General features: G+C 31.9%; 1 protein-coding gene across 1 annotated transcript in view; it reads left to right on the top strand.

Moving 5' to 3' along the window:
• The window catches only part of Cht10 (Chitinase 10), a 130800-nt gene extending 104828 nt beyond the window's left edge, over positions 1-25972 (top strand). Inside the window, exons 21-26 of the mRNA XM_075376203.1 lie at positions 3944-4086; positions 10004-10189; positions 11860-11985; positions 16208-16343; positions 21353-21471; positions 25840-25972. Coding sequence (XP_075232318.1) covers positions 3944-4086; positions 10004-10189; positions 11860-11985; positions 16208-16343; positions 21353-21471; positions 25840-25893 — 764 coding nt within the window. The 3' untranslated portion in view covers positions 25894-25972. The remainder of the gene's footprint in view (positions 1-3943; positions 4087-10003; positions 10190-11859; positions 11986-16207; positions 16344-21352; positions 21472-25839) is intronic.
• The last annotated feature ends 1148 nt before the right edge of the window (positions 25973-27120 follow it).

Genomic DNA, 27120 nt, shown 5'->3' with positions numbered 1-27120 from the left:
TGTGGTACAACTGTTATAGGAATATTTTGTTGAGCCCAGCGGCTCCTATTGTTATGTGGGATTAGTGCCTATAGGACTGTTTCTCTTAGAGGTTGTCCTAGTTATTTCTGGTATTAAGCCCATCCATGCGACTGAGCACCAATTACGTTATAATGCCAAGAAGGTAGACCAACTTACCTCTGTCCGCATATAAGAAATAGACGACCCAGGTTTCCATTTGTGGCAGGTCAGATGGACTGAATCCATGGTATTTTTTCCATTGTGAAAAAGTATGCATGGCGTTATGTAGATTTCCCCCAATCGGCATATTAGTTTTTTTTTTTGACAAGGTGCTTTTCCAGGTAGGTTGGCCAGATTTGGTTTGATTAATTTAGACTTGTGTCCAGAGAGTAGGACCATTGATGGCTTGCGCCATGTCTTATATGCCCATCCTAGGATGAATCTGAACATATCAAAAATAGTTAGAGAGCTTGTGAGGGTCACTTTTTGATATGCAAGTTAATTGGAAAACTAACAGAAAATGGAACATAGTTGCTGGCTTCCTCAGATTCTTAGCCCTGCGGAGGATAGCTGAAGGTGTCTGATGCTGTTATAGATGCATAAATAGAATAACAACTTGGGTAGTTAGGGGCTCGCCTGGGTACTTTGCCAAGATAGGCCTTTTGGCATTGAATCTCAGTTAGCTGAAATATTTGTGAGTCTCAGTTAGCTGAGATATTTGCTGTTAGGATGACAATGGATGTGTGGAGAACTTTGTAATGGAGCTGCAGTGCGAGAGGGTATAGCATTGACCTCACTCCTGAAAGCAGACCAGAGCAGAGAGATATGGGATACATTTTCATTAGAGGCTTATTAAATTTGTGAATCTGTAACTTATTTTTTTAGGTTACATTTATATTATCCATAATAAAACATACACAAAATAGTATGTAGAAAATTGATTTTTTTTCATCTGTTTATTATAATTTTAATTTTATGGCCTCATTGGACCACTTTAAACAATCTGTGTCCAGATATCTTCTTTGATGAGCACACTGATCTGCTCTTTCAAATTTCCCAGTACCTCTTCATTCATTCTGATCTCTCCCTTCTTTCCTCACCTGTAAATACTCTTTTCATTTTGTGTCATTTGTCTGTTTTTTTTGTAGTCTTATCATAAATCCAGGATTAGCCCGAACAGTCTTAATTTTTTAGTGCTCTCCAGGGTTACAAAAATGTCTGGAGTTTGAGAATTTTATGACAGGTGAGGGTTTTTTTAATTTTAGACCTATATGTTTGACATCGCATTTTTAAACATTCTCTTACTGCCATGCATCTCTCAGCCGACCTTGGAACAAGCGCTGACATCGATTTTGACAGAGGCTTGGCTACCGGTCTCACCACAACTTTTTACTTAGTCATTTGGCAACATAACAGATCAATGTGTTTTTGTTGTTATCGTGTGTAACATAACTCATCTACACATTTTTGATCATTTTATCTCTTTTCGTTTTTTGTCTCATCGTTTAGCAATGGGCAAAAAAAATGTGCGTTTAATGTTACCTGCAACAGGAATACAAATTTTTTAAAATTGTATAATGACAATAACAATTAACATGTTTTTTGTACACTACCTACTGGAGAATTATCTGTTGCACATAAAGGAAAGGGTATATTTGTGGATTGTAATTTGTGGATTGTCAGTAGGTTTATATTTTCTGTTGGTGTTTTTATTGGTCTTTTTATGTTTATTTGGAGGCATTCTGGGGGAACATTGCAATTAATTAGCTTTTTAAATGCTTCCACTAAAATTTCTGCATTTTATTTATTTCTGTGTCCCATTTTATCACTTTTATCTCGTAACATTAGAATTGGGAAATTATATCTTTGGAGTTGTTTGCCAAATATCTTGGAATAATCTCTTTAATCTGTTTTCTTGCCACTTGTTTTTATTTGTAGAATTATGTCTTTTTGGATTTTTCTTTGTTTTATAAATTCTAGATTTGATTGTTTTGTTTTTTTGCTTTAACCAGGCTTGGTGTCTATTCTCAAATGTCTTATCGCACTCACCATTCCATCATTGATGTTTTTTCCTTGGGTTTATTGAAGCTAGTATTTGGTTCAGTTATTTCTTTTAGTCGGGAGATTATATGTGATTCTAAATTATATGTGATTCTCATATTCTTGGTTCTTTCTTCATAAGCTTTATTGTTTATTAGTTTATGTGGGTCATAGGTTTTCTTATTTTTGGCTTGGGATTTTTTATTTTTTAACAGGGTAAATTTTATTTATTTATTTTTTTATTAAATAGCGATCAGATCCTGTCTGTTCCTCTCAGATGACCTTCAGATTATAAATTTCCTTGCAGTAGCTTTTATTTATGCAAACATGATTCAATTTCCATTTTCATCTGCTTATCATCAAATATTTTGGTTCTTCTGTTATGCACCCACATCCTGTTTTTTGTTATTTCTCATGGATTTACTCATATACAAAATTATGATTAAAATCATTTAAAACATCATATTAAATGAATTAATAATGTTGTGCATTAATAATTTTGTAAAACTGTTACCTAAGTTGGCCTGTATGGCTTGCAGATAAGGTAGCAATCTGGTATTTTCTGTTTGTCTAAATATACATAATAACTTGTTCTGTGCTGATAGTTCTGTTATTGTATTTCTCTTTAATGATAAGATAACATTATTTGACATCATCTTTTTACATGTGGTGTGGCCAAAAGGAGATACCATAAGGAGTGCAGTACAAGCAGACCGCTATTGTACTACTATAGGTGTCAATTTTTATGGTGCATCAGTTGTGCCAAAATGATCCATTTCAGCAAAATTTACAGGAATGTAGTAGTTTTTTGGCCACTGCATAATAATTTTCCATTATTTGAAGTATATTTTAGATAAGTTTTAGTTATTACAACATGTTAAATGTGTAAATTAAGTGTATAGCATAGTTTTTAAAAGTACTTTAGATTACTTTTCTTTATATAGAAAGTCTGCTTTTGGATGACCTAACTGCGAAATAATAAGTGAAAGTTTGCATTTTATTAATATTCTACTATTATATGTTTCTTTGTGAAGTTAAGGTGGTTTTGATTTGTTGTTAGTTTCCATATAACACTGTAAAACCAATATTGAAAAGCATTGTTACAGATGACACGACCAGTTTAAGCTAAATTTGTCCTATTTATTGTAAACTTATGGTGTTTAACAGGAAAAATGCTAATTGTAGTCGAGTGATCATAGGTCCAAACTCAAGCAAATATGTGGAAAAAACTGCAACAATTCATAAATAATGTATAATAAAAGGGTGGTGTGCATAATATAAAAGACCCATACTTTTAAAAAATTTTTATCTGTTACTACTATTAATACTTATTGTTTTCATTGCATTTGTTGAAGATGATTTTTGTAAAAAAATAAATAAATAAATAAATAATTGATGGTTTAATTTTATAAATCGGTGTAAGAATGTAGCTCAACATCTCATCAGTGACACCTTTCATTATATGAAAAATCACTTCGCATACATTGGTTGTTAAAATTTGAAAACTATATTTAATGTTATTTTTTTTACTCTCCTAATTGCATGAATTTTTTTGTTATTGGATTTTTTTAATTCTGTACAAAACAATAATTTAAAAAAACTACATGTAAGAAAATAAAATTATAAAAAATATTATTACTCTTTACTTATGTAATGGTTAAACAACTGATTTATTTATTATGATTTATATTATTACTGATGATTAGTTTTAACCTAATTTCACTTTCATTAATTAATTATGATATTAAAATCTATGATTTTTTTTCATTTTAAAATTAGTGCCTGGTAGTCCTGATAGCACAATTCTTTTTACACTACATTATTATTTTGTGGAGAGGATTTCAATTTCTAAATCTATTTGTTGCTGTAATCTTATTATAAGTCTATATTTTTAATTTTTCAGGTTATGATGTCAAGTCAATGGCTGAAAGTTTAGACTGGATTTCCGTAATGACATATGATTATCACGGGCAATGGGATAAAAAGACTGGACATGTTGCTCCTATGTATTACCATCCTGATGATGATTATGATTACTTTAATGCTGTATGTTGAATTCTCTATGTTTATTTATTAGTATTTTATTTTCCTTAGTACATTTTACATTCCTGATAGTATTTATGTTCATATAAAATGGGGAAATTATTGATTTAAAAAAAGACATCCCTAAAATTTTCATACTTTTCATACAATTTGTAGTTTGTAGATAAAAATACAATCGAAGAGTTGAAGACAAATTTGAGATCAGAGTAACCAAATATGAAAAAGTAAAAATATTAAAATTAATTGATTACAGTGTTTTCTGAATCAATAGAATTCATGGAATCATTGATAGAAGAGAAATCCATTTTGAAAATTTATAAGTGATGAAACAAACACCATGAATTATTGAGAATAATGAAAATTTAATATAGGACAGAAAAACAATATTTTAGAGGTGAGGAGAATTTTATTTGGGAAGTAAAATTACAAAGGATGAACACAGGAATACAGATACACAAAACAGAGTGGCAAGCAGTGAGAGCTTCTGTGCAAAAAAAAAAATTATTCTTGTATAAAACACATGTCTAAGAATTAAAAAGAAATTCTTCAAAATATTTTATCTAGAATATAGTGTCTTTTATGGTGGTGAAACATAAAACAGAAAGAAAAAAAAAAGAAGGTAAAGTGTACTTTGAAATACAGTGTTAAAAGTGAATGTTGAAAATTTACAAAATTTTAACGTAAGTAGTCTTAAGACACATAGTACAGGAAGAGAAATTTGTGACACAATCTGTATAGACGATCCAGATCAGTGAGAAATGCGTTGCATTTAGATTCAGATTGAACAAGACAGAGGACAAATTAAAGGAGATTGTGGTGGGAGAATGACACCAAAATGTTTCAAATCTCCCAGGAAAACACTTCAGTTAAACCTTTACCTTACAATAAAAGAATCTTATATGGACAACACATGACTTCCTTGTACGCCAATTAAATTGCATTTACACATTTTTTTAAAATGAAAAGTAAAATGAAAATATTTTTCATATTTTTTTTTTTTTTGTTACTGAATTATTATTCTTCGTAAACATTTTTTTACATTGAGAGGTTAATAATTATTAATAAATCAATATATTTAAATTAAAAAAAAAGGAGATGAAATCTGATTCGAACTGATGTGTCTTCCTCTAAGATCCTAATACTTCATTAATTAAACTTTTATTTGGCTGTAACTCTGGAACCAATGAAAAGAAGTACCACTTATGATATATCGTTGAAAAGCTCTCAATGAGGGCTTATTACTGCATTTAAGAATAAATCCAAAATCCAAAAAAAATTTGGACTTTTTTGGACACTTTTGGTTCAGTCAATTGCAATCAAAAGGGGAGGTACACAACTAGATGTTACAACAGTCCTAAATCCAAAATTTCAACATCCTACGGCTAGTCAGTTTTGAGTTATGCAAGATACATACATACAAACATACGTATGTACATCATCATGCTGTAACTAGTCAAAATGGATTCATGGATGATCAAAATGAATATTTCCATTAAAATCTGGAAACTGAAATTTTTCGCGATTTTTTTTTAGTTTGTTTGAAAAACAAACTAAATCTATACATTTATTGATATGTGAAGTAAATATTTATAATATATATTACATCATTGTTCCTGAGGATGGAGTAATAATCTCCAAAAGCGCTCGAACATAGTTACTATTAATGAATATTGGTAAGTGGAAATTATAATTATATAAATAATTTATATATTATTACCAACAGACCATGTTTATAAAAATTAATCTAAATGAAATAGTTAGTGGTATTTTTAGAAAGGCAACACATTATTATAAACAGAAAATCAAATAATCCTTGGTAACACAAAATTAAGGTAGTGTAACAGGACCAGTATAAGGGACCAGAGTAACAAATTTCTTCCATTTGAAAAGAAAAAAAGAGAAAATAAAAAAATAGGAATCTAGAAGGAAATAAAAGGGATTTTTTCTTAGAATAACAGGTCCGTTTAACAATTTTTCTTTGTAATACAGACACCTTCAAAAACTCTTGTTCAACCAGAAGAGTTAGCGGACTGAAAAAAGAACTTATTGTAACATGTAATGGTATGAACAATGGAAATTATTACCACTTCAACTATTAAATGGATGAGTCAGGTACTGTTTGTGCAGGCCAAGAAGTATAAATCCTGCCGAGGGCCAGCGGAAAGTGAGTAGTATTGCGAGGCCATGTTCGGCACAATCGTGATAACAAGCGATAATAGTGAGTGTTTGACGTTAACAAGTGAAGAGTACGTCACAAGCATTACATTATGGGCAGTGGTTCAATACAAGACGTTGTTCAATGAATTATTGCAAAACTTTAGTGGGTGGCAGCATTGTATAAGTGTAGGGTAATTTTTTATAAACACTACAATTAATAATACTTGCAGAAAGTGTACTGTATGAACTTTATACCTTTTTATAAAGTATTTTATCTTTATTTTTATCTTGTTTGATTCTATCGGTCATAATAATGCCTTTAGTAAATTGGACTGTATTTTGGTTTTACAATTTTATTGTCAGTAAATCAATTTTGTCTTTTTATTGGAATTATTCTATATATTTTCATAATTATTATTGTTTTTTTTTAAGTTTTAGGGTTCAGGCTGTGATCATTAATTCCTTTCCTCATAAAAAAAAAAAAAAATGTTTCTTTCCCACCCTGTTAAAAAGCACTAGCAACATAGTCAGTAGACTAATCTTATCATAGTAGATCATCCAGAAATAGAAACATAGTATGACAAGAGTGTAAAAGAGTCCTTGCCGCTTAAAATCACTTAACTAACTCGATAAAAAACTTCAAAAACTTGTTAAATACACTTAAAACAGACAAATCATTTCCAATGAAATATTGTTACAACTTTCAAATGCTGCAATATCACATATATATTAAGAAATCATATTTTCATTATAAAATTTCTAAAAGCCTATAGAAACTATCTCATTCTTTATGCTATTGTAAACCATCCTTTTTTACTTATTTTTTTCATCTTCCTAAAGGTTTCGATGTCAAGTTCAAGGTGTTGGAAACCTCAGAGATGGATTCTTGGAAAGGATTGCTAAGGGGATCTTGAGCCCTGCTTAAATTTCTCTTGTATTCTGTTGTTGATGTTTTTTTTATAAATTATGTTTTTGTTGTTTTTGTCCTTTGTTTTGTTTCGATGTTACTGTGTTATTAATGTTATGAATAATATTTTTATATTTTGTGCTGTGTGTTGAACTCACTTTTACCTTCTACAGGTAGGTAGTTCAGTTCCTTTGTTTAGTTAAGTCCTTTCAGTCTTACTTAAGACTCAGTAAGATGTGTTTTGTTTTGAGTTCATTAAACAGTAGTACACCGATGGGAATGTCACTTGTGGCATTCACATCTGTGGCATCCTGGCCAAGGTGGACTGGAATGTCAAAAGACAAGGTTTCAAAAATGACCTTCGATAAAGTCCATAAGGGCTAGGAACAGTGGGGGTGGTGGAGGGCGTCTTCCCTTTCAAGGGGCAGAATGATCCTACACAGTAAATTACAGAGAATCTCCTGCTGCCGGCATCAGATGATACCGGCTTAGATAATGCGGTCAGCAGTGCACCAGAATCAAGGCTTGTTGCACACCCTGCTAAAGCTTGTGAGGCAGGTGAATTTCTCACCCTCTCGCTTAAAGACCTCTGTGCTTTTGGTGGCTCCATTTTTGTTTTTCCTAAGTCTTCTTTTTCTACTATTTTTATCTCTACCTCTATCTTCTCAGTTCCCTGCATGGGAATTTTCACTTCTACTTTGGCTTCTTCTCTATTCTACATTCGCTGTCCTTCGCATTGAAACTGGTTGAAGGTTCATTCCTCAAAGGAGATGTGCTCTTTTGTTTAATAGCTGCTGATTTCTTCTATCCATTTGGGCTGACTTCTCTGGTTGGAAGATTTCCAAGTTAGCTGTTTACAATACATTCAATCATACTTACTAATGCCGATACTAGTTCTGCAACCACATCCTTTGCTTTGAAAGAAGTTGCAGAAGTTAATGCAGCCTGTGCATATGACATTACCTTAGACGATCTATTTTTGACAATTTTCTTCACTTCGAAGAAGCTCACCTTTTGAATCATTTTAATCTCTTGGACTGCCTCTTCTTTATACATAACAAAGTTTCTAGATCTTGCTGAACGATTCCCATGACAATTGAAACAGACAGCTGGATCCCTTCACGGGTCATCAGGATGAAGCGATTCATCATAAACATAAATCTGTTTCCTCGTGCAACATGCCGCCGTATATCCAATCCTCTGACATCCAAAGCATCGCAATGGAATCAGGATGAACGGATGGATATCTAGTCGGTGAAATCCAATCTGTATCTTTTCTGGGCACTTTGGCTTGTTAAATATCAATACATACGACGCAGAAGGTAGAACTTCTCCACTGCGTCGGGTATTCAACTGTCAACATGCTAAAACTACTTATCCAGTCAGTTCCTCAACGATTTCTTCCTCTGTGCAGTTTAAAGGTCGCTGCACACAACTATCCCCTTAGAGGTATTTAAGAGTCCTGTGTGAAGAAACTTTGATGTTAATAGTTCAATCCTCTTTGCATTCAGCAGCCGTGATGATTGTAAATCATTAACAATTTCAGTGAACAATCCTACTGCATTTTCCTAAGATCCTTTACCAGTCCCCTCCAGCAGCTTCCGTGATGCCTTGGGCTGTCATGAGAGAACTTATCTTGCTAAAATTTCCTTCATCCTTTTGATAACAAAATATTTTGATATTAACATTGCCTTTCGGTCGAAACTTGGTTCGATTTGTCTTCTTAATTTTCAAAAACTCAACACTCTTCCTCCTCTTTGCCTGCGAAGACAGAGGCTCTCCACGACAAGGGTTTTTATGCAGACCCCCTGCCATGGAAGGTGTGGAAGTAGACACATCCATAGCCTATAGTGTCACCAGTCAATAAGTCATAAGGTGGAGACAGACAAACGGTTGTGCGTGCCCCGGATCATAAATCTTGCATCAGTTAATAATAATAATAGAAATTATTATTATTTTATATGGTTTTATTGTAATAAAATGTACTTACAAGAAATCTTTATGTTTGTTAGTTTCTTAATATCCTTGTTGAACCCAAACTCAGGACAACATCATTCACAAAGGAGGTAAATATACAAATAATAAAAAATAGAAATTAAATTTAAAAAAATAAAACAACTGAAATTTATAGCAAATTAAATGGATATACGGATATTTTTATAGAAATTATTAATAAAAGATATATTTAAAAGAATGCAAAAAACTTCATTAATTCTATTTGAAAAGAAAAACAAGAAACATAGAACTGTGAGATGTGTTACATAAACTATATTAATAAAATATAAATAAAGTAGTATATATTTTAGACCACGTAAATGGTTTAGTAAAATATTTAAATCATACTAAAAATTAATCGAAGGATAAATTTAATAACAGTGGCATATGTACAAAATTAATTGTAATGAATGTAAAAAAATAATATCGGTAAAACTAACATATTCTTTAAATAAAAACTTTCAGAATCTTTGAGAGCATAAATAAATAAAAAGAATTTTTGAAATGTCGCTGATCGCATCAGTACATATAAATAAATAAAAAAATAATTTAGTTATATTAGAAATAAATAATAACAATAAGTATAACTTAAATAATTAGATAAATATCACATTTGCAAATATAAACAACATAAATACAGATTTATAAATGAAAGGCAATTTTGAAAACAATAAACTGTTTAAATCAGCACACCTGACTTAATCGTAACCAATTTTAATTCATTTTTGATCGTGATAGCTGATGATGAATCAATGGGTTCAAAAAGTACTTGTGTAAATCAGTAAGTTTGGTGTTACCATTATATTGTATTTATATAATATATAATCTATGTATTTTTTTATATATGTATATTTTATTTAGAATTTCAGTATAAATTACTGGTTGAGTGAAGGTGTTCCACGTCGTAAATTAGTTATGGGTATGCCTTTATATGGACAGTCATTTAGGTTAGCTGATGCAAAAAATAATAGCTTAAATGCACCTGCTCCTGGTCCTGGTGAAGCTGGAGAACAAACTAGAGCTGCTGGTTTCCTTGCTTATTATGAGGTAATATAATTTGTACTTTTTATTTTCTAAATGATTAATCATAACAGTTTTAGTTTTAATATTGATTTACATATCCCTTTTGTTGCTTGTACATGAACAGACTATATATTCATCATATTGATGATATATATATCATAACTTTATGACATATTTCTTTACAAAAGTAGTAAAGCCTTTACTCTTTCAGGTAAGTATACATATTTGTTTTCTTTATTTTCATTTTTTGTTGTAGAATTAAGAAAAATCTGGATCACATATATCACTTTAAAGAATAACACTAATTTAGAAGTATAATTCTTGAAGTGAAAGCAGTAGAAGACTAAAAGATTAACTTAGTGTATGCACTGTCCACCCCCCCCCCCTCAATCTTTTTGTGGTGTATGTACCTTCCGTGCTGTAGCGCTTTGTGTTGTGTTCAGATGTCAATGCGATTTGGTTAACTGGCCAACAAAATCATTAGGGTTAACAGCTTAGAAAATCGATTTATATTTTTTATGTTTTGTTTTTTGTGGATAATATATGTTACGGAGGCAATGTTACATTAAACATGCTAATTACTGTATGAATTATAAATTATTTCCAATAGTAGCTCAGTCAATTGAGTGCTCAACATTATAAAAGATTCTGGACTCAGTTTCTGAAATAAAATAGCACTTTTTTAATGTTCATAATGCAGCTCAATATTTAGTCCCAAGCAGAAATCTTTTTGTAGAAGCACTCACAAAAAATATTACTGGACGTCGTACTACATTTCTTTTTTAGTTTATTAATCGACTTAAGTGTGTAAACATTAATGCTTGTTGAGTGTACACATGCCATAATGCCATTTATACATTAATACCATTATATGCGTGATAATATACTGATAAGGTACTACTGCATCTTAATGTCTGAGGCATCTGTTACATTTAAACATCAGACTTTTGCAATAGGGTCATATTTTAATATCGGAATTATTTTATATGCAATTCATGACATTTATATATATTTTTTAAATATTTCATTTGAAGAGAATTTACCTGAAGAAAATGTATGAAGAGAATTTATAAGGTGAATAGAAAACTCACTTTTTAATATTATTATTTACTTTCCGTGTGATACTGTATTCTAATAAATTCAACTGCATAAACCCTTTTACTGCCACGAGTGTTTTTTGCTTTATTACTTCATCAGAGAGAATTTGCAAGCATTGAAGAAACAAAATACTAATTGAAAAACAATACTAATTGGAACAAATTACTAATTGAAGAAACAAAAAATGGAATGGCTTTTTTGAGGCAAATCATTGCATATCCATTATGTAAAGAGAAGAAAGAGGGGCAAATCATTGCATATCCATTATGTAAAGAGAAGAAAGGAAGCATCACTTTAGTATTGAATTTCAACTTCAGCTACATTTGAGCTTATATCCTCATATCACCTAAACTACATTTTGTCTTTACTGGTAGAACAGCAAACAAAATAATCTCTTTTATAGTGAACTTCACACACGCACATAAATCGTTATGTAATAAAATTAATTAGCCGACACGGTAGTCTGTAAAAAACCTGGCAAATTCATAACTAATGCTAGCAGAATTAATGCTTTCTGGCAATTAATTTCTATTTCTATCATATCAGATAATTTGTGCTAATGCTGAATATTCTTAATTTTTTTTTTAATTTGATAGATTTGTGACAGGATTCAAAATAAAGGATGGACTATAGTAAAAGATCCAGAAGACAGAATGGGTCCATATGCTTATAAAGGTGAACAATGGGTCAGTTTTGATGATCATGCGGCTATAAAACGTAAGGTAAATACCTAATTATTTTTTTAATTATTTACAATGCTAAATTTCTTACTATGATTTTAAATTGAATAATGTAATTATTTAATAACAAGCATTAATAATATTAAAATAAATATTATTTATTTTTATGTAATTTTAGGAAATGTATTATTGTTACTCGATAAATTAAAATACATCTTAAAATGAATTAGACTTTCCGATAATTTACTTTTATATGTATATATAAACTGAATAAATTTTAAGATAAAGTCTAATTTAAACTACAACATTCATGTTTCTACTTGTAGTAAACACTTTAAATTTGAAAGAAGTATTACTTTCCAGCCTTTTTAGTCTTCATCATCCTTGATTACTATTTGGCAAAGAATACTTTTAATCCATTTTAGACTATTTTTCTACTTTAGACAAATTTTAAGTTATAAGTTATTATGATAACTTTTTTTGCAAATTCTGAAAATCAATGATATGGATTACTTTAATTTCCTAAAGTATATTTTCTTTTCTACATGAAAAAAATAAATAAAAAAATAAAAATAAATAAAAATAAATAAATAAATAGAATGAGTCCGGTTTGGCATTTATTTTATTTGAAATTAAAACCTGGCTGCTGTGTAAATTATACTTTTTTATGTTAAATCAATATCGTCTACTTTTTTGTTTATACTGCTTGCATGTAATCAAATAGCACTATGAGGTAATTACACAAATAAAGTGTGATACCATTTCTTGTGTACATTACAGATGTAATATGTAATATGTTAGTATTCCATTTCCCTTTATAATGGCTTTCCATCACCAAAATGTCTTGGTGGAAACGTTCACAGTGTTCATCACTTACGTCTCCAAGGTTGTATGAAGCTGTTACACGTCTCACAGCTCTGTATGAAGTAAGAAGCTGATTAACAATATTGTGGTAACTGTCGGATTTTTATTTGCAGAGACAACTTGTGCAAATGTCTTTAAATTAAGCCCAAGCTGCACTTTCTACATTATTTGACAGAGTTAAATATAGCATCTTTGACCAACTCTCTTATCAAAAATTACACTTACATTCAAAAATTTCTGCCTGATGTATAAAATCCTTCTTCATTGCTTTTACATATTTCATTAAAAAATTTTGATATGAAGAGAGGGTAAAAATATTCTTTTGGGTTGGGTTCAACTAAGGGCTCATGAATAATTGGGTTCAACTAAGGGCTCATGAATAATATTTTTCCCATTTGGAGTGTCTTGCTTACTCCACTTTTTGGTAACAATGTTTGTTACCTAGCTCAGCTGTCCCATTCGAAAAAACACATGTTCTAGTATAGCCTAACTGCATGCCTAACAAAATTGCTGTAACTTTCAAATCACCACATATGTTCCAAGAACTTCTTTAATCACATCATATGTCTCTTTAAAAGCGATAGGTATCAAAGTATATTTGTTACCGTTGTGTAGTAGAACAACTTTTAAACTATACTAGGACGAATATACGCACCAGTCAGTGCAACACAAGCTCATCAATATTTGTGCAATAAACCAAATTATTTCCTTGCAGTCTTGATCCTTTGATCCTAACAGTTCGAATTTTTGATAAATTTAAATCCCTAACCACATCATTTATTCACCTTGTGGTATAAGATGTGGCTTATTGGGAGATAATTCAAAGAAAAAATCATTTGTCTTCAGTACTCCCTAATTCCAAACATAGATTCACAGGTGGCTCAGGAACTGAAATAATTTCACTGTGAGATACAGGCCTGATTGCAGATTTCAATGAAGGATATTTTACAGTACGTTAGAAATTCCAGACACACTTGTTAAACAAAAACAATTAGTTACATGATCATTTGGTTCACTCCAAACCATAGGTATACCAAATGGCAAAGCCTTGTATGTACCTTTCAGCTATCCTGTTAAATATACAGAACAATTGGTGCATACTACATGAGGAGCCCACGTCCTGATCACCAATTTTACACTGAAAGTACAAATAATATGCTTTTTTAATTAGGTGTAATGTTTTTTTTTTATTTGATTTTACGGTAAACTCACCACATAATAACAAAAGGCAACCACATCTTTTACGAGGCATTATGACACTACACTGGACAGCAGCACTGGACAGCAGTTATTGTGAACAATAACTTCAGTGCTTAATACAAATAACACAGCTGTGTTTTCAGCTACATGTTTTGATCTAATCTTGTTCAGCTACATGTTTTGATCTAATCTTGTCCATGAAGGCTCACTCTTCAGTATTAGATATGATGTCTTAATATGTAACTATGAACTGATTTAATTATTTGTCTAGAATTGTTTATTTATTGTTTATAAATTATGTTAACAAAATTAAATAATAAAAAATGAACTAAAAAAATACAATATAGGAGCTTTAAATGCTAACTATATGTTGAAAAATGAAGAAAATCCTTTAAGTAAAATTTTAAAATGTTTCAAAAACGGTGAGTAATACAAAGATTCTGAGTTCATATTCATTTTCAGCATCAAAAAACAGTTTAAAATCATGTATTGCAAGTTAAGAAACAAAAATTATGTTTATCAGTGTTATTGTAATCAAATCTACATTGTTTTCTACAAATTCTTCTTGGTTTTCATCAAACATTAAAATCATCACTTTTTTAATTTTTACTATTAAAATATTTTAGCAAAATATTTACTATTATTTATATTGGGTGGCCTAAGATAAATCAAACTGGGCATGGAAGAGGAGAAACCAAAAAGCATTAGTGTATTTGAAGTAGCTACAAGCAATAACATTTCGAATGCCATACTACAAGCTGTGATGCACATATCCACCTGTGAGAAGGAGCAAGACCACAGAAGGAGGATATTCACCAACAAACAACATGCCAGCACATCCTAAAGGACCTGAATCTAAAACCATACAAGATCATTGCTTTACTAGAGTTAAAGCCTACAGACCATGATAAACGTTTACAGAATTTCACATGGCTACAGTAGGAAAGTGGTTTACTCAATCATGATAAATGAGGTGTGGTTCCATCTCAGTGGCTACATTAATTCACGATATTCAAATATTCACGATATTCACAATATTCACCCACGACAAATATTCAAGCTACCACTGCGTGTGTACTATGTCAGAGATGAGATTCATTGGACCTGTTTTCTTCAGACACAGTGAACTCAGCGCGTTACATTGTTGACATCTACCAGCTCTTCATAGAGCAACTGATGCCAGACGAACAACGTTTCGCTTATTACCAGCAGGATGGCACGACATTACACATTGGAAGCAGTGCACTCAGTTTTCACAACTGACAGGACTGTCTTGAAGGATCTGTGTTCACAATCAACTGATATATCCAGTTGTGATTTTTATTTGCGGGGCAACCTGACTGGCAAGGTTTACCAGAACAATCCACAAATTCTTGATACACTGCAACAGAATATATGCAATTATGCAATGCCATCACCAACATTCAATGGGATGAGTTACAACAAGTCACACTGAACATTGTTCATCGGGCCAAACTGTGTCTGAACATTTCTAGCAGTAACTGTAGAGACAGAGGATGTGGGTTTCTCTTTCATTTACTTGTATAATTTCACCTTACAGTCCATGTCTTCTCACTTGCTTTGGATACAGTTTATCTTGGGCCTGTATTTTGATACAGGTAGATTGAACATGCTAGCACATAACACCACATGTAAACATAGGACATGCAATTATAACTAACTAAAGAAAGAGATTATAAACAACTAAAATAAAGTAATATCAAATTAAAATTGAAACAAGTAGTATATTGTTACAAAAGACAGCTTAAACACAATAACTGAAATAAAGTATATTTTTTGCACCCATAAATAAGAAAATTTATTCTAAGTAAATAGAATAAATTCAGTGTATGAATATGGAAATATGTGAATATTTAGGAATATGTGACAGCAAAGTGCGCTGCTTGGTTAAACTACAATGTACATAATTGGGTGATGTGGCAATAATTAATATGGCAGTTTTGTTGTAATTCAATGTTTTAGTTACTCTAATCAGCTAACTACTGATTTGAAACTAGTCAAATGAAGAAATAAGCAAACCACATAAAATATTATGTGGTTTAATAAAAAAAAATATTAAATATTTTTATTTATACCAGGCCTTTCAGATGAATTATAAACATTTTTTTCATTAATCATTCTATCATTAACATTTTTGTGCAGATTTGTGAATCAATTTTTTCTTATTGTCTTGTTACAGTCTGAATATATAAGACAAATGGACCTTGGAGGTGGTATGATATGGGCACTAGATCTTGATGATTTCCGAAATACATGCGGTGGTGGTGAACATCCATTGCTGAAGATCATTGCCAACACACTAGCTAATCCACCTGGTATGTATACAAATTTAATTAAGATATATACTAACATTTCTTAACTGTTTTTTATTCTTTTAAATACACTAAAATTGATTTTTATAATTAATAAAATACTTTGAGTATCACATTAAAACTTTATCAACAAATAATTAATCAGACTAACATTTTCTGTATTCTGGGGATTGTCTTTTGATGAAATTATTTTACAACATGTCTGTTCAAAGACTAGAGAATGAATTTTGTGCAGTATGGTTTTTGGGTACCAGATATCCCAATTCTGTAGTTATTTTTAGACATCCCAACCCCGTAGGGGGAAGGCACCCAACTTGTGACGTTACCAGTCGCCATACCACCTACTCCATTCTGAGCCCTGAGGAGCTTTACTGGAGGTCGTCTTTAAACCTTCTAACTGACTACATCTCACAGTCATCAGCCAGGCCTCAGTCAGGATGCCACCGATGTAAATGCCTTGGCAGACATTTGCATCAGTAAAATACAAATCAAATTTTGTCTTCACATAGGCCTCAAACGGACATCTTCAGATCCAACCTAATATGCCTCAACCTAACCGACCAAAACTGCAGAAGCGCAAACCCCGCACCTAGTCCAGAATTGACAGCACCGTCACTTTTAGACACCAAAGTATTCTTAAAATTATATTTATGAGGTCGGCAGTATACTGCAGATTATAATAAACATTGAACTAAGTAGCAACTACTAGACGGACATCTTCAGATCCAACCTAATATGCCTCAACCTAACCGACCAAAACTGCAGAAGCGAAAACCCCGCACCTAGTCCAGAATTGACAGCACCGTCACTTTTAGACACAAAGTATTCTTAAAATTATATTTATGAGGTCGGCAGTATACTGCAGATTATAATAAACATTGAACTAAGTAGCAACTACTAGAGCTGGCTTCATACTAGTGTTTGCCATTATACCCACCCCAACATATGAAATTAGAAAACTTTAAAAACATTAGTAAACTCTAAAAAATAATTAATAGCATGAGAGACCTGCCTGCATAATGGATAAATTTAATTAACATGTTTTTAAGAATTTAATTAAAACAATGTTAAAGTTTGAGTAGTAGCTGTTTCAGATAGCACAATGTAGAATTAAAGCAACAGTATTTTTGTCTAAATAAGACTACATGTTTTTGTCTTAACAATATGCAACTCATGTATTTTTCCATTTAAAATTAATTATGTATCCATAATTAAAAATTAATTTTATTTAAAATTAATAAATTATGTATCCATCACAGATCAGTACCGCAATGAAGATCAGATCACGTTCAGAAGATCCCAAAATGTTTGTTTTTTGAAAAAATGTGTATATTAAAATTTTTTATTGTTTTATTAGCTTTCTTGTTACATGCATAACAGCGACATACTTTTTTTTGGCAGAATCTATAATAAAGTTGCTATCAAATTTTAATTTTAAAGATGTTATCAATGTTAATAAAAATGCTGTACCATGCTTTTCAGGTAGACATCACGTTGCTAATCATGTGGAGAGTAAGATAACGACAGTATTCCTGTTGACCATAAAGAGAAATTTATGGTTATTCTGTTGGAATGACCAAATTGATTTTGTTGCAAGAACAAAATCAAACCATACTGTTTTACTTTAAAGCATTCTGATCATCATTATTTTTTTTTTGTCTTCAGTCATTTGACTGGTTGATGCAGCTCTCCAACATTCCCTATCTAATGCTAGTCGTTCCAGTTCGGTACACCCCCTACATCCTACATCCCTAACAATTTGTTTTACATACTCCAAACACTGCCTGCCTACACAATTTTTTCCTTCTACCTGTCCCTCCAATATTAAAGCGACTATTCCAAGATGCCTTAATATGTGGCCTATACATCTATCTCTTCTTTTAACTATATTTTTCCAAATGCTTCTTTCTTCATCAATTTGCCACAACACCTCTTCATTTGTTACTTTATCCACCCATCTGATTTTTAACATTCTCCTATAGCACCGCATTTCAAAAGCTTCTAATCTTTTCTTCTCGGGTACTCTGATCGTCCCAAGTTTTACTTCCATATAAAGCTGCTCTCCAAACATATACTTTCAAAAATCTTTTCCTGAAATTTAAATTAATTCTTTATGTAAACAAATTATGTTTCTGACTTAAGGATCGTTTCGCCTGTGCTATTCAGCATTTTATATTGCTCCTGCTTCGTCCATCTTTAGTAATTCTACTTCTTTTTTAACATTCTCCCATTCTTCTTCTACATTTTCTACCTTATCTTTTTTACTCGAACCTCTTGCGATGTCCTCCAATCTACGTTTCATTAACACTAAATAATGATCGCTATCAATGTCTGCTCCAGGGTAAGTTTTGCAGTCAACAATTTGATTTCTAAATCTTTGCTTAACCATGATATAATCTAGCTGATACCTTGCAGTATCACTTGGCTTTTTCCATGTGTATATTCTTATATTCCTCTATTATTAATTTTTAACTGGGTGTTGCCAATTACTAAATTATACTTCATGCAAAAATCTTCAGTCGATCCCCTTTTTCATTCCTTTTGCCCAGCCCATATTCACCCGCTATATTTCCTTCCTTGCCTTTTCCAATGCTTGTGTTCCAATCTCCAACTATTATTAAATTTTCATCTACTTTTATGTGTTTAATTGCTTCATCAATTTCTTCGTATACGCACTCTACCTCATCATCATCATTGGCGCTTGTAGACATACAACATTAACAATCGTCGGTTTAGGTTTCAATTTTATCCTTATTACAATGATTCTATTGCTATGCATTTTGAAATGCTTTACTCTCTTCACTATCTTCTTGTTCGTTATGAAACCTACTCCTGCCTGCCCATTATTTGAAGCTGAGTTAATTATTCTAAAATCACCTGACCAAGAGTCATTTTCCTCTTCCCACCAAACCTCGCTAATTCCTACTACATCTACATTTATCCTATCCATTTCCCTCTTTAAATTTTCTAACTTACCAACCTTTTTTAGACTTCTAACATTCCACGCTCTGATTCGTAGAATGTTATTTTTTAATTTTCTGGTGACTCCTTTCTTAGTAATCCCCACCTGGAGATCCAAACGGGGGACTGGTTTACCTCCAGAATATTTTACCAAGGAAGTCGCCTCCATCATTTTTATATGAAAATACAGAGAGGTACATTTTCTTAGAAAAAAAGCAGCTGTATTTTTCCATTACTTTTAGCTGCGCAGTACTCAGAGGAATGTGTGATGTTGATATGGTCGTTTAAGTCGTCCTGACCTACGCCCTTAACAACTACTGAAAAAGCTGCTGCTCTCTTTCAGGAATCATTCCTTAGTCTGGCTCTCAACAGATACCTTTCCAATATGGTTGCACCTTCAATCCAGCTATTCTGTATCACCGAGCAGTCAAGCCCCCTCACCAATGGCAAGTCTCATGCTTCATAGAGGGAGATTCATCATTATTAAATATTTATTGCATTTACATTATTCCAATCTGAAGTATAATATCAGAATGAGTTTACAAGATACAAATATTGGCCATGAGATGATTATTTGGTGTCCATAAGTAAGAATCATTTAGACTGATAATTAAATGATTAACTGTTTAACTGAGTCCCTTATTCTTAAAAAAAAAAACAATATCCACCATGAAAAGGTCAGTCAGTTTTCCTCTTTTATCCACGCAGTAGCAAAGCTGTCATTCCTGATATGATCTGTATTATGTAACAAAGTATGTACGTATCTGTATTATTTAACAAAGATTGAAATGAAGGATTCAGTTGTTTATTTAAAATTGCTATAATTGGTTTTGATTATATTATACATAAATAAATACTTTAAAATATTCAAAATTTTGTATTACGAAGTTAAACTATAAAGATCATCATTACAGTTTAGAAAAAAAAATTAAATCATTAAACTAAAAAGAATAGGTTACAACGTGTATTAAAGACTATATACCTTACACTGTAGTTTTCCGTATTTAAAGTTATAATGGCTAGTGTTCGTTTCATTGAAAAAATTTTACAATGGATGAAATTCTGAATCATTTTAACGATCTCTATTTGAAGTCTGTAAAATATATTATTAGGCTATCTTAGGCATTATGCTATTTGTTTTCTTTTTGAAATTTTAAACATTGTAGTAGTGTTCGTTCAAAAATTTTTTATCCTGTACAACTTAAACTGTCTTTGCATATCACAATTTGGGAACCACCACTGTAGAGATTCATTTTGCTGAGCAAGTCACTTCTTGACTAGCACAGCAAATTTCCTATGGATCTGACGGATCCATGCGCCAACAAAATTTTTGGAATGACTTGTTGACAAACACAATCCAATTTCAGATAACTGTGGAGACAGACTGTGGCAATCTCTTATCGATACTCCGACTTCTGATGCTATTTCTTTCATCAAATCTCTTTTAGACATCTCGAACAAAAATCAATATTTCACCATCGTCACTATAGTCATCATCACAGTAACACAATCTACACAGAAATATTAATTTTTCTACAGCCATAATTTAAGAAAAACACTACATTTGACATTTAATGGAAACATTTTCTACTCTGACGCCATCACACACAGTACATAAACCTAAAAGAAATGAGAATGAATAAAATAAGAAAAGCATGATTTTGAATTTGGGTTGTGACTGCTGAAAACTGTTATGAAACAGTCTTTCTGTTATAATTAGAAGAACTTCCTGTTAAACAGAAGAACTGATTCTTGAAGCTTTTTGAAAGTATTTCTTATATATTTAAATATCTATTTCTTTGATTAAGTTCAGTTATTTTTTAGAGCTTTGTTTATCATATTAACACAATAGTTACTTCCATAGCTACAGCCTAACGTAGAACTTAGTACATAAATTAAGTTATTTTCTGAATGAAGCACACAACAATGCTTTAATAGACATCACTATTACTAATTGCATCGCTGCATTACTAATGTAAAATAATGTGTAACAATTGTTATTGTACCATCATCATCATCATCTAATCTTTGGGTATACTCGTATTTTTTAGGTTCTGTCGAAATGGTAACAGTAGAATCATCAACAGCTCCTCCAGCGACTGCAGCTACTGAAATGTCTCCAGAAAAGAAAAATAATCAGCTATCATCATTCTATTATGAACAATATAGGGTAATATTAGAGTAATCTATTAGGGTAATATTAGAGTAATCTATTTTAAATTGTTTTTCTATTTTTATTAATAGTATATTTAAGACATTTTAATATCAAAAGAGGTCATTTTTTTATAAACAGTATTATTTTAATAACTAATCAAAGTGATACGGCAAGAACAAATTACCAATTGTACAGAGCCACTCATTTGGAACTATACCTATGTAAATCCCCAGCCTGAAAATTCATTGAAATTTCAGGCAATGAATGTGTTGATAGTGTGGCAAAAGAAGCCTGTTTCCAGACTCTTTTCACCACTGTGTTGTTTCGAATGATCTTGTCTGCTTTGGCGGAGTAAATGGGATGCTACTATTACAATAAACTTTGTTCATTTAGTACACTGTATCACTGTGGAGCTTCTCGTGCAGAAATAACCGTCGAGAAGAGGTTATTATTTGCCATTGTGAATAGAGCACACTAGGGTCACTCATGGATATCTGATAACGCCAACAGATGCACCCATTTGTGCTTGCCAACTAACAGTACACCACATCCTTGTGGACTGTATCTGTTATGCAGTATTGTGTCACAAATTTAAATTAGGGGCTGACATGTTGGGGAACAATGCAATTATGTTATCTGCGAAGTATGTTGGGGAACAATGCAATGATGTTATCAAATGTTGCAATTTATAAAGGCCCATACTTCTTGATCCAAAAAACTATTCATATAGTCCTTATCATCTGTGTATACTATTTGACTTATTCCGGATGTTAATTTTTTTTCTTTTAAGTTACTTCTTTTTTTTACTGTTGTATCCACTGCAGTTTTATTTAGATTTTAACATACATCATCTCTTTCCATCTATGCTGTGTTTTTATATTACTTTGCTTAGCTTTTTAATTATTTTTTAATTGTCAATTTTTAACATTTATTTATTTACAATAAATATATCATGTCGCCCGAAAGCATTTTTCGCCCAGAAAGAAATAAATAAATCCCTTAATAAAGTAGTTTTTAATCATATTATTGCCAAACACAAATCTATCAAAAATAACTAACCAGAAAATTATAAATGAAAATTATAAATAAATAAATATTACAATCAAAGAAGTCACCATCACCATCATCATAATCATGATTTCAATCACCACAAAAAACTTGGTGATGTAAATCATGCAACTTGATGCCCCCATCCATTCCTCCTCAATAGGTTTTAATCAAAATATGAAATTAATTTCCCAGGCTTGCAAAGCATATTATTTTCCTGAGGTTATCTGTGATTTTTTGTTATTACAAGAGTTGATAATACTGATTAACGGGTTGGAATCAGAGAGCTAAGTGAAAATGATGAAAAAACACAATGATATAGCCAAAATTACAAGTATCATTCCAAAATAACAACTTCAGAAATGTTTTGAACTTCAGGAACAGATCTGACCTATTGTGTTGAGACACAAAACCATTCTTTAAAGAATATAAGAATTATAAACCAAATACACAAGGTAGTTTTGCTTTAATGGCATAAGTAATTGTTTGAGCACATATCACACACAATGATTATTTAATTTTAATGATAATCACAAACCTAGCATTTTACTTCTGTTCATGTATATCTATCATTTACAACAGATTTATCATACATTGTGGTTAGTATGTGTTCAAAAGAACTGATTAAACAGTTTTTCCAAGATTTTTAAAAGTCTGCATAATTTAAGAGTCCTAAGTACACATGTGGCTTTTAAGTCAACTGCCATTCTGTCGGGACATAGCGTTAGCCTACTTTTAGAAACTAAACCTTGATTGTATTCGTTTTCCCTTATACAATCAAAAGTAACTTTTAATTTACATAATTCTAATTTTGGTTTGAAACAGTGCTTTTATAATTAAAAACACACTATAGTGTTTTACTACTCAGAAAAACACACACACACACACACACACACACACACACACACACACACTCTTTTACTTTACACTATATAAAAATTAACATGTAGGTAGATAGGCTGGTATGAATGAAAAGAATTTCAGTTAACTAGTGGAATACCACTGTACAATTAACAGCAGCTCTTAAACCACCGTCATAAAATAAAATTTGAACTCTATCCAAAATTTAAACCGATTAGACTTTTTTCCATTTTTGCCAAAGTATTATGTGACAGAAAAGAATAAATTTTTAAAAAAAGTTTGTTACCTAAAGATTTGAACAGGGGTTTGTAAATACAAAAATTCCCAGTCAATGATCATAATTCTCACCACTGATCAGTTATAGTTCTTGTTTGAAGATTTTACTTTAAACAAAAAATTGCTGTCTGTAAATCGCACCAACAGTTTAGTAACCTATGAACTCTTACCAAAGTAATAATCCCATACGACATTCGGTAGTGTATATGGTAAACACACAAAAATCCTATCCTTTATTTGAGATAATTAGTTTTTTAAATTAACACAAGGAAAAATGTTAATTTAAACAAAAAATTTAACATGTATGACAAAGATTGTAGAATTTTGCTCCATGATTTTTTCTGGGATATCTCTTTCTTTTATATATATAGAATACCATCCATAAGTAAACATTTAAAAGAGATTATTATAAGAGGTAGCTTCATAAGTATCCTAGAATACAGTTTTTTAAAAACCCTGTATCAAATTAATTTTCTGAAAATACCATGGCAACTTCTCACTTACATTCCAATTTCTTAACACTATTTCCTTGATGTATTTCCAACTATCACTTTAGCCATGCTTAATGTTTTAATTAATTACTGCAGTAGAAAGATACTGGACCCATCTACCACAAGTCTGTTGGTATATTAATAATGATGCTTGTAGAAATGATAGAAACGCACAAATGTCTGCGGATATACAAGACACACAGTTGTGGTCAGAAGAGATAAAATACGAGGGTTATTTTTTTTCAAGGTCCGATCGGTCATGAAATTAAAACCACAGTGAAAATAAAAATGTTTTTATTTGTAACAAGTACTTACGCTATTTCTCTACATAGTCGCCACTCCGATTTAGACATTTGTCATAGCGTGGTACCAACTTTCCAATACCCTCATCATAGAACGGAGCCGCCTGTGTTTTGTGCCGTGTTTCTATGCTGGTCTGCAGCTCGATGTCTGTGCCAAAATGTTGTCCCCTTAGCCAGCGTTTCATGTGAGCAAAGAGGTGAAAATCGGATGGCGCCAAGTCCAGGCTGTATGGTGGATGATGAAACACCCAACGAAAACACTGGAGGAGCTTCTTTGTTGCAGCTGCAGTATGCGGCCGAGCATTGTCATGGAGAAAGACAGTGCCTGTTGACAACATTCCTCACCGCTTATTCTGAATCGCCCTTCGTAGACGATGAAGAATCACGCTGTATGAGGCTGCAGTGATGGTCGTGCCACGTTCCATGAATTCCATGAAGTCCATTCCGGTCCCAGAACACAGTACCGTACACTTTCTGTTGGAGAAGGTTCCTTGAACTTCTTTGGTTTACTGGGAGAATGAGAATGCATCTGCTGTTTGTTGTTTCTTCAGTTTCGAAATGGCCCCGTGTCTCGTCCCCTGTGACAATTTTATTCAATTATTCAAAAAATCTTCTCCTTCATTGCGGTAGCGCTGCAGAAACGTTAGGAAGGCGTCCATTCTCATTGTTTTGTGACGGTCGGACAGCATCTTGGGAACCCATCTCGCACACAGTTTGCGGTACTGAAGTCTCTCACTCACAACGGTGTAGAGAAATTGTGAACTCAATACAGAAATTGTGAACCGACGATTTTCTCGAATCGCCTCATCCACTCGCTCAACGAGATCATCGGTTGACACTCGCTTCCTTCCCTGACCGCCTGCATCATGAACATCTGTACGTCCTTCTTTTTGCACCATTGTCGCACTTTGCTGTCACTCATTGAAGTTTCACCGTACACATTACTTATTCGTCTATGAATTTCAGCCGCACTACACCCCTCAGCCTGAAGAAATCGAATTACCGCACGCACTTCATACTATTGTTGTACTATTGGTGCTATTGTTGTAGCCTGCTAGCTGCGTGTTCAGAACTAAACTAACACGCGGCGTGATTGAAGGCCATACTAGAGATGCTGCGCAACAACTATGCGCAAAGGATGCTGCGCAACAACTATGCGCAAAGGTTCATCCAATTTTTGCGCCGGTTTTTATTTCGCGACCGATCGGACCTTGAAAAAAAATAACCCTCGTATGAGGCTTCCAGTCATATTACAGCGTCATAAACACTACCACCTCAGATATAACCTGATATAACCTTGATCCTGGGTACAATTAACTGAAAGCACAAAATCCTCTACCATTTTGAGGCTACCTCAAATCATATGAAAAATAAATCTTATCGCATTCTATTCTTTTGTTTTATAGAAGGCTCTGTTATGTGAATTGCAACCGCACCTTGCCGGCTGTCAAAAAGGTTGATCTACTAATGAAGTTATAAATGCTGCTTCAAATCTTTTGCAGTGTCATCTTGAAAACCATGCTACACTGCATCATTAAGTTTAATTGCCAATTTGATTGCATTCAATTAGTTTAACATATTAGTGTAACAGATTTTAATCTTTAATCTCAACAAATTCAGCTAAAAAAAATTAAATAAGCTGATATATTATTTAAGTATATAAAACTGTATTAGAGTTCATAATAATAGTTAAATGTAGCATTAGTTGGTAAAGTACTTAATAATTTAATGTACTATGCAGCTTCATGTACACAGATCTATTTTAAATTTCTCTAATCTTTCCACTTTCTTACTGTTGATATCCTTTGTCAATACATCAAATGTGTGATTTGTTTTTAGTCATTTATTAGAATTTATTGTATAAAGTAAGAAGTCTGGATTAATTTTTATTAAATTAAAAATATGCGCCTTAATAATTTCTTTGCTCAAAAGAAAATATGTAGCGATGTAGAATATAGAATATTTAATATTGTATTGTAGATTTTACTTAATTTATTTTTAGGTCTTAATATAATATTTTAATAGCCGATATTATGTTGTTTTATCAATATCAATAGTACATACCTCATGTGTCTTTTTCTTAAGTTATTTATTTATTATATTTATTATAATTATTGTGTTACTTAAAACAAAATATTTTTTTTACAGTGCCATTATTTTTCACTTAAACAAGTTAAGATTTTAATTTTTACTAAATCAGAATATTTTATCCACAATAAATTACTTTTTTCTAATAATTGTTTTATTTTGTACTCCCTTTCACCAACAAGATTGAGCTCCTAAGCTTCTAAAATATCCTATACTTCCAGTATTGAAAAGAGAGTGCAATAGGTAACTAATTAAGGCCCATAGACCTTTTCTGTAGACATGTTTACTTTTACTCAATTTTTTAAGGTTTTGGAAAATCTAAGTGAACAGTTTCTTTTAATATACCAGATTTAAATAAAATATGTTTTAATAAAAGAATATACACATGGAAAAAGCAAGGTGATACTGCAAGGTATCAGATAGATTATTGGCTTTGGAGAGGGTGCTCTTAAAATCAAGAAAGGATCCAAGTGAGGTCAGCAATCGGCCTATCAGCCTCTTGCCAGTAATCGGCAAGTTACTTGAAAGGCTGGTTGTGGAACAACTCTGGGAAAGCATCAATATGAACTCGTTTCTAAATCAAGGCTTCATGAAAGGGG

Source organism: Lycorma delicatula, chromosome 9 (genome assembly GCF_047948215.1).
Source record: "Lycorma delicatula isolate Av1 chromosome 9, ASM4794821v1, whole genome shotgun sequence".
NCBI lineage: Eukaryota > Metazoa > Arthropoda > Insecta > Hemiptera > Fulgoridae > Lycorma > Lycorma delicatula.
Note: the sequence above shows the minus strand (reverse complement) of the source record. Positions and strands in the feature narration are given on the sequence as shown.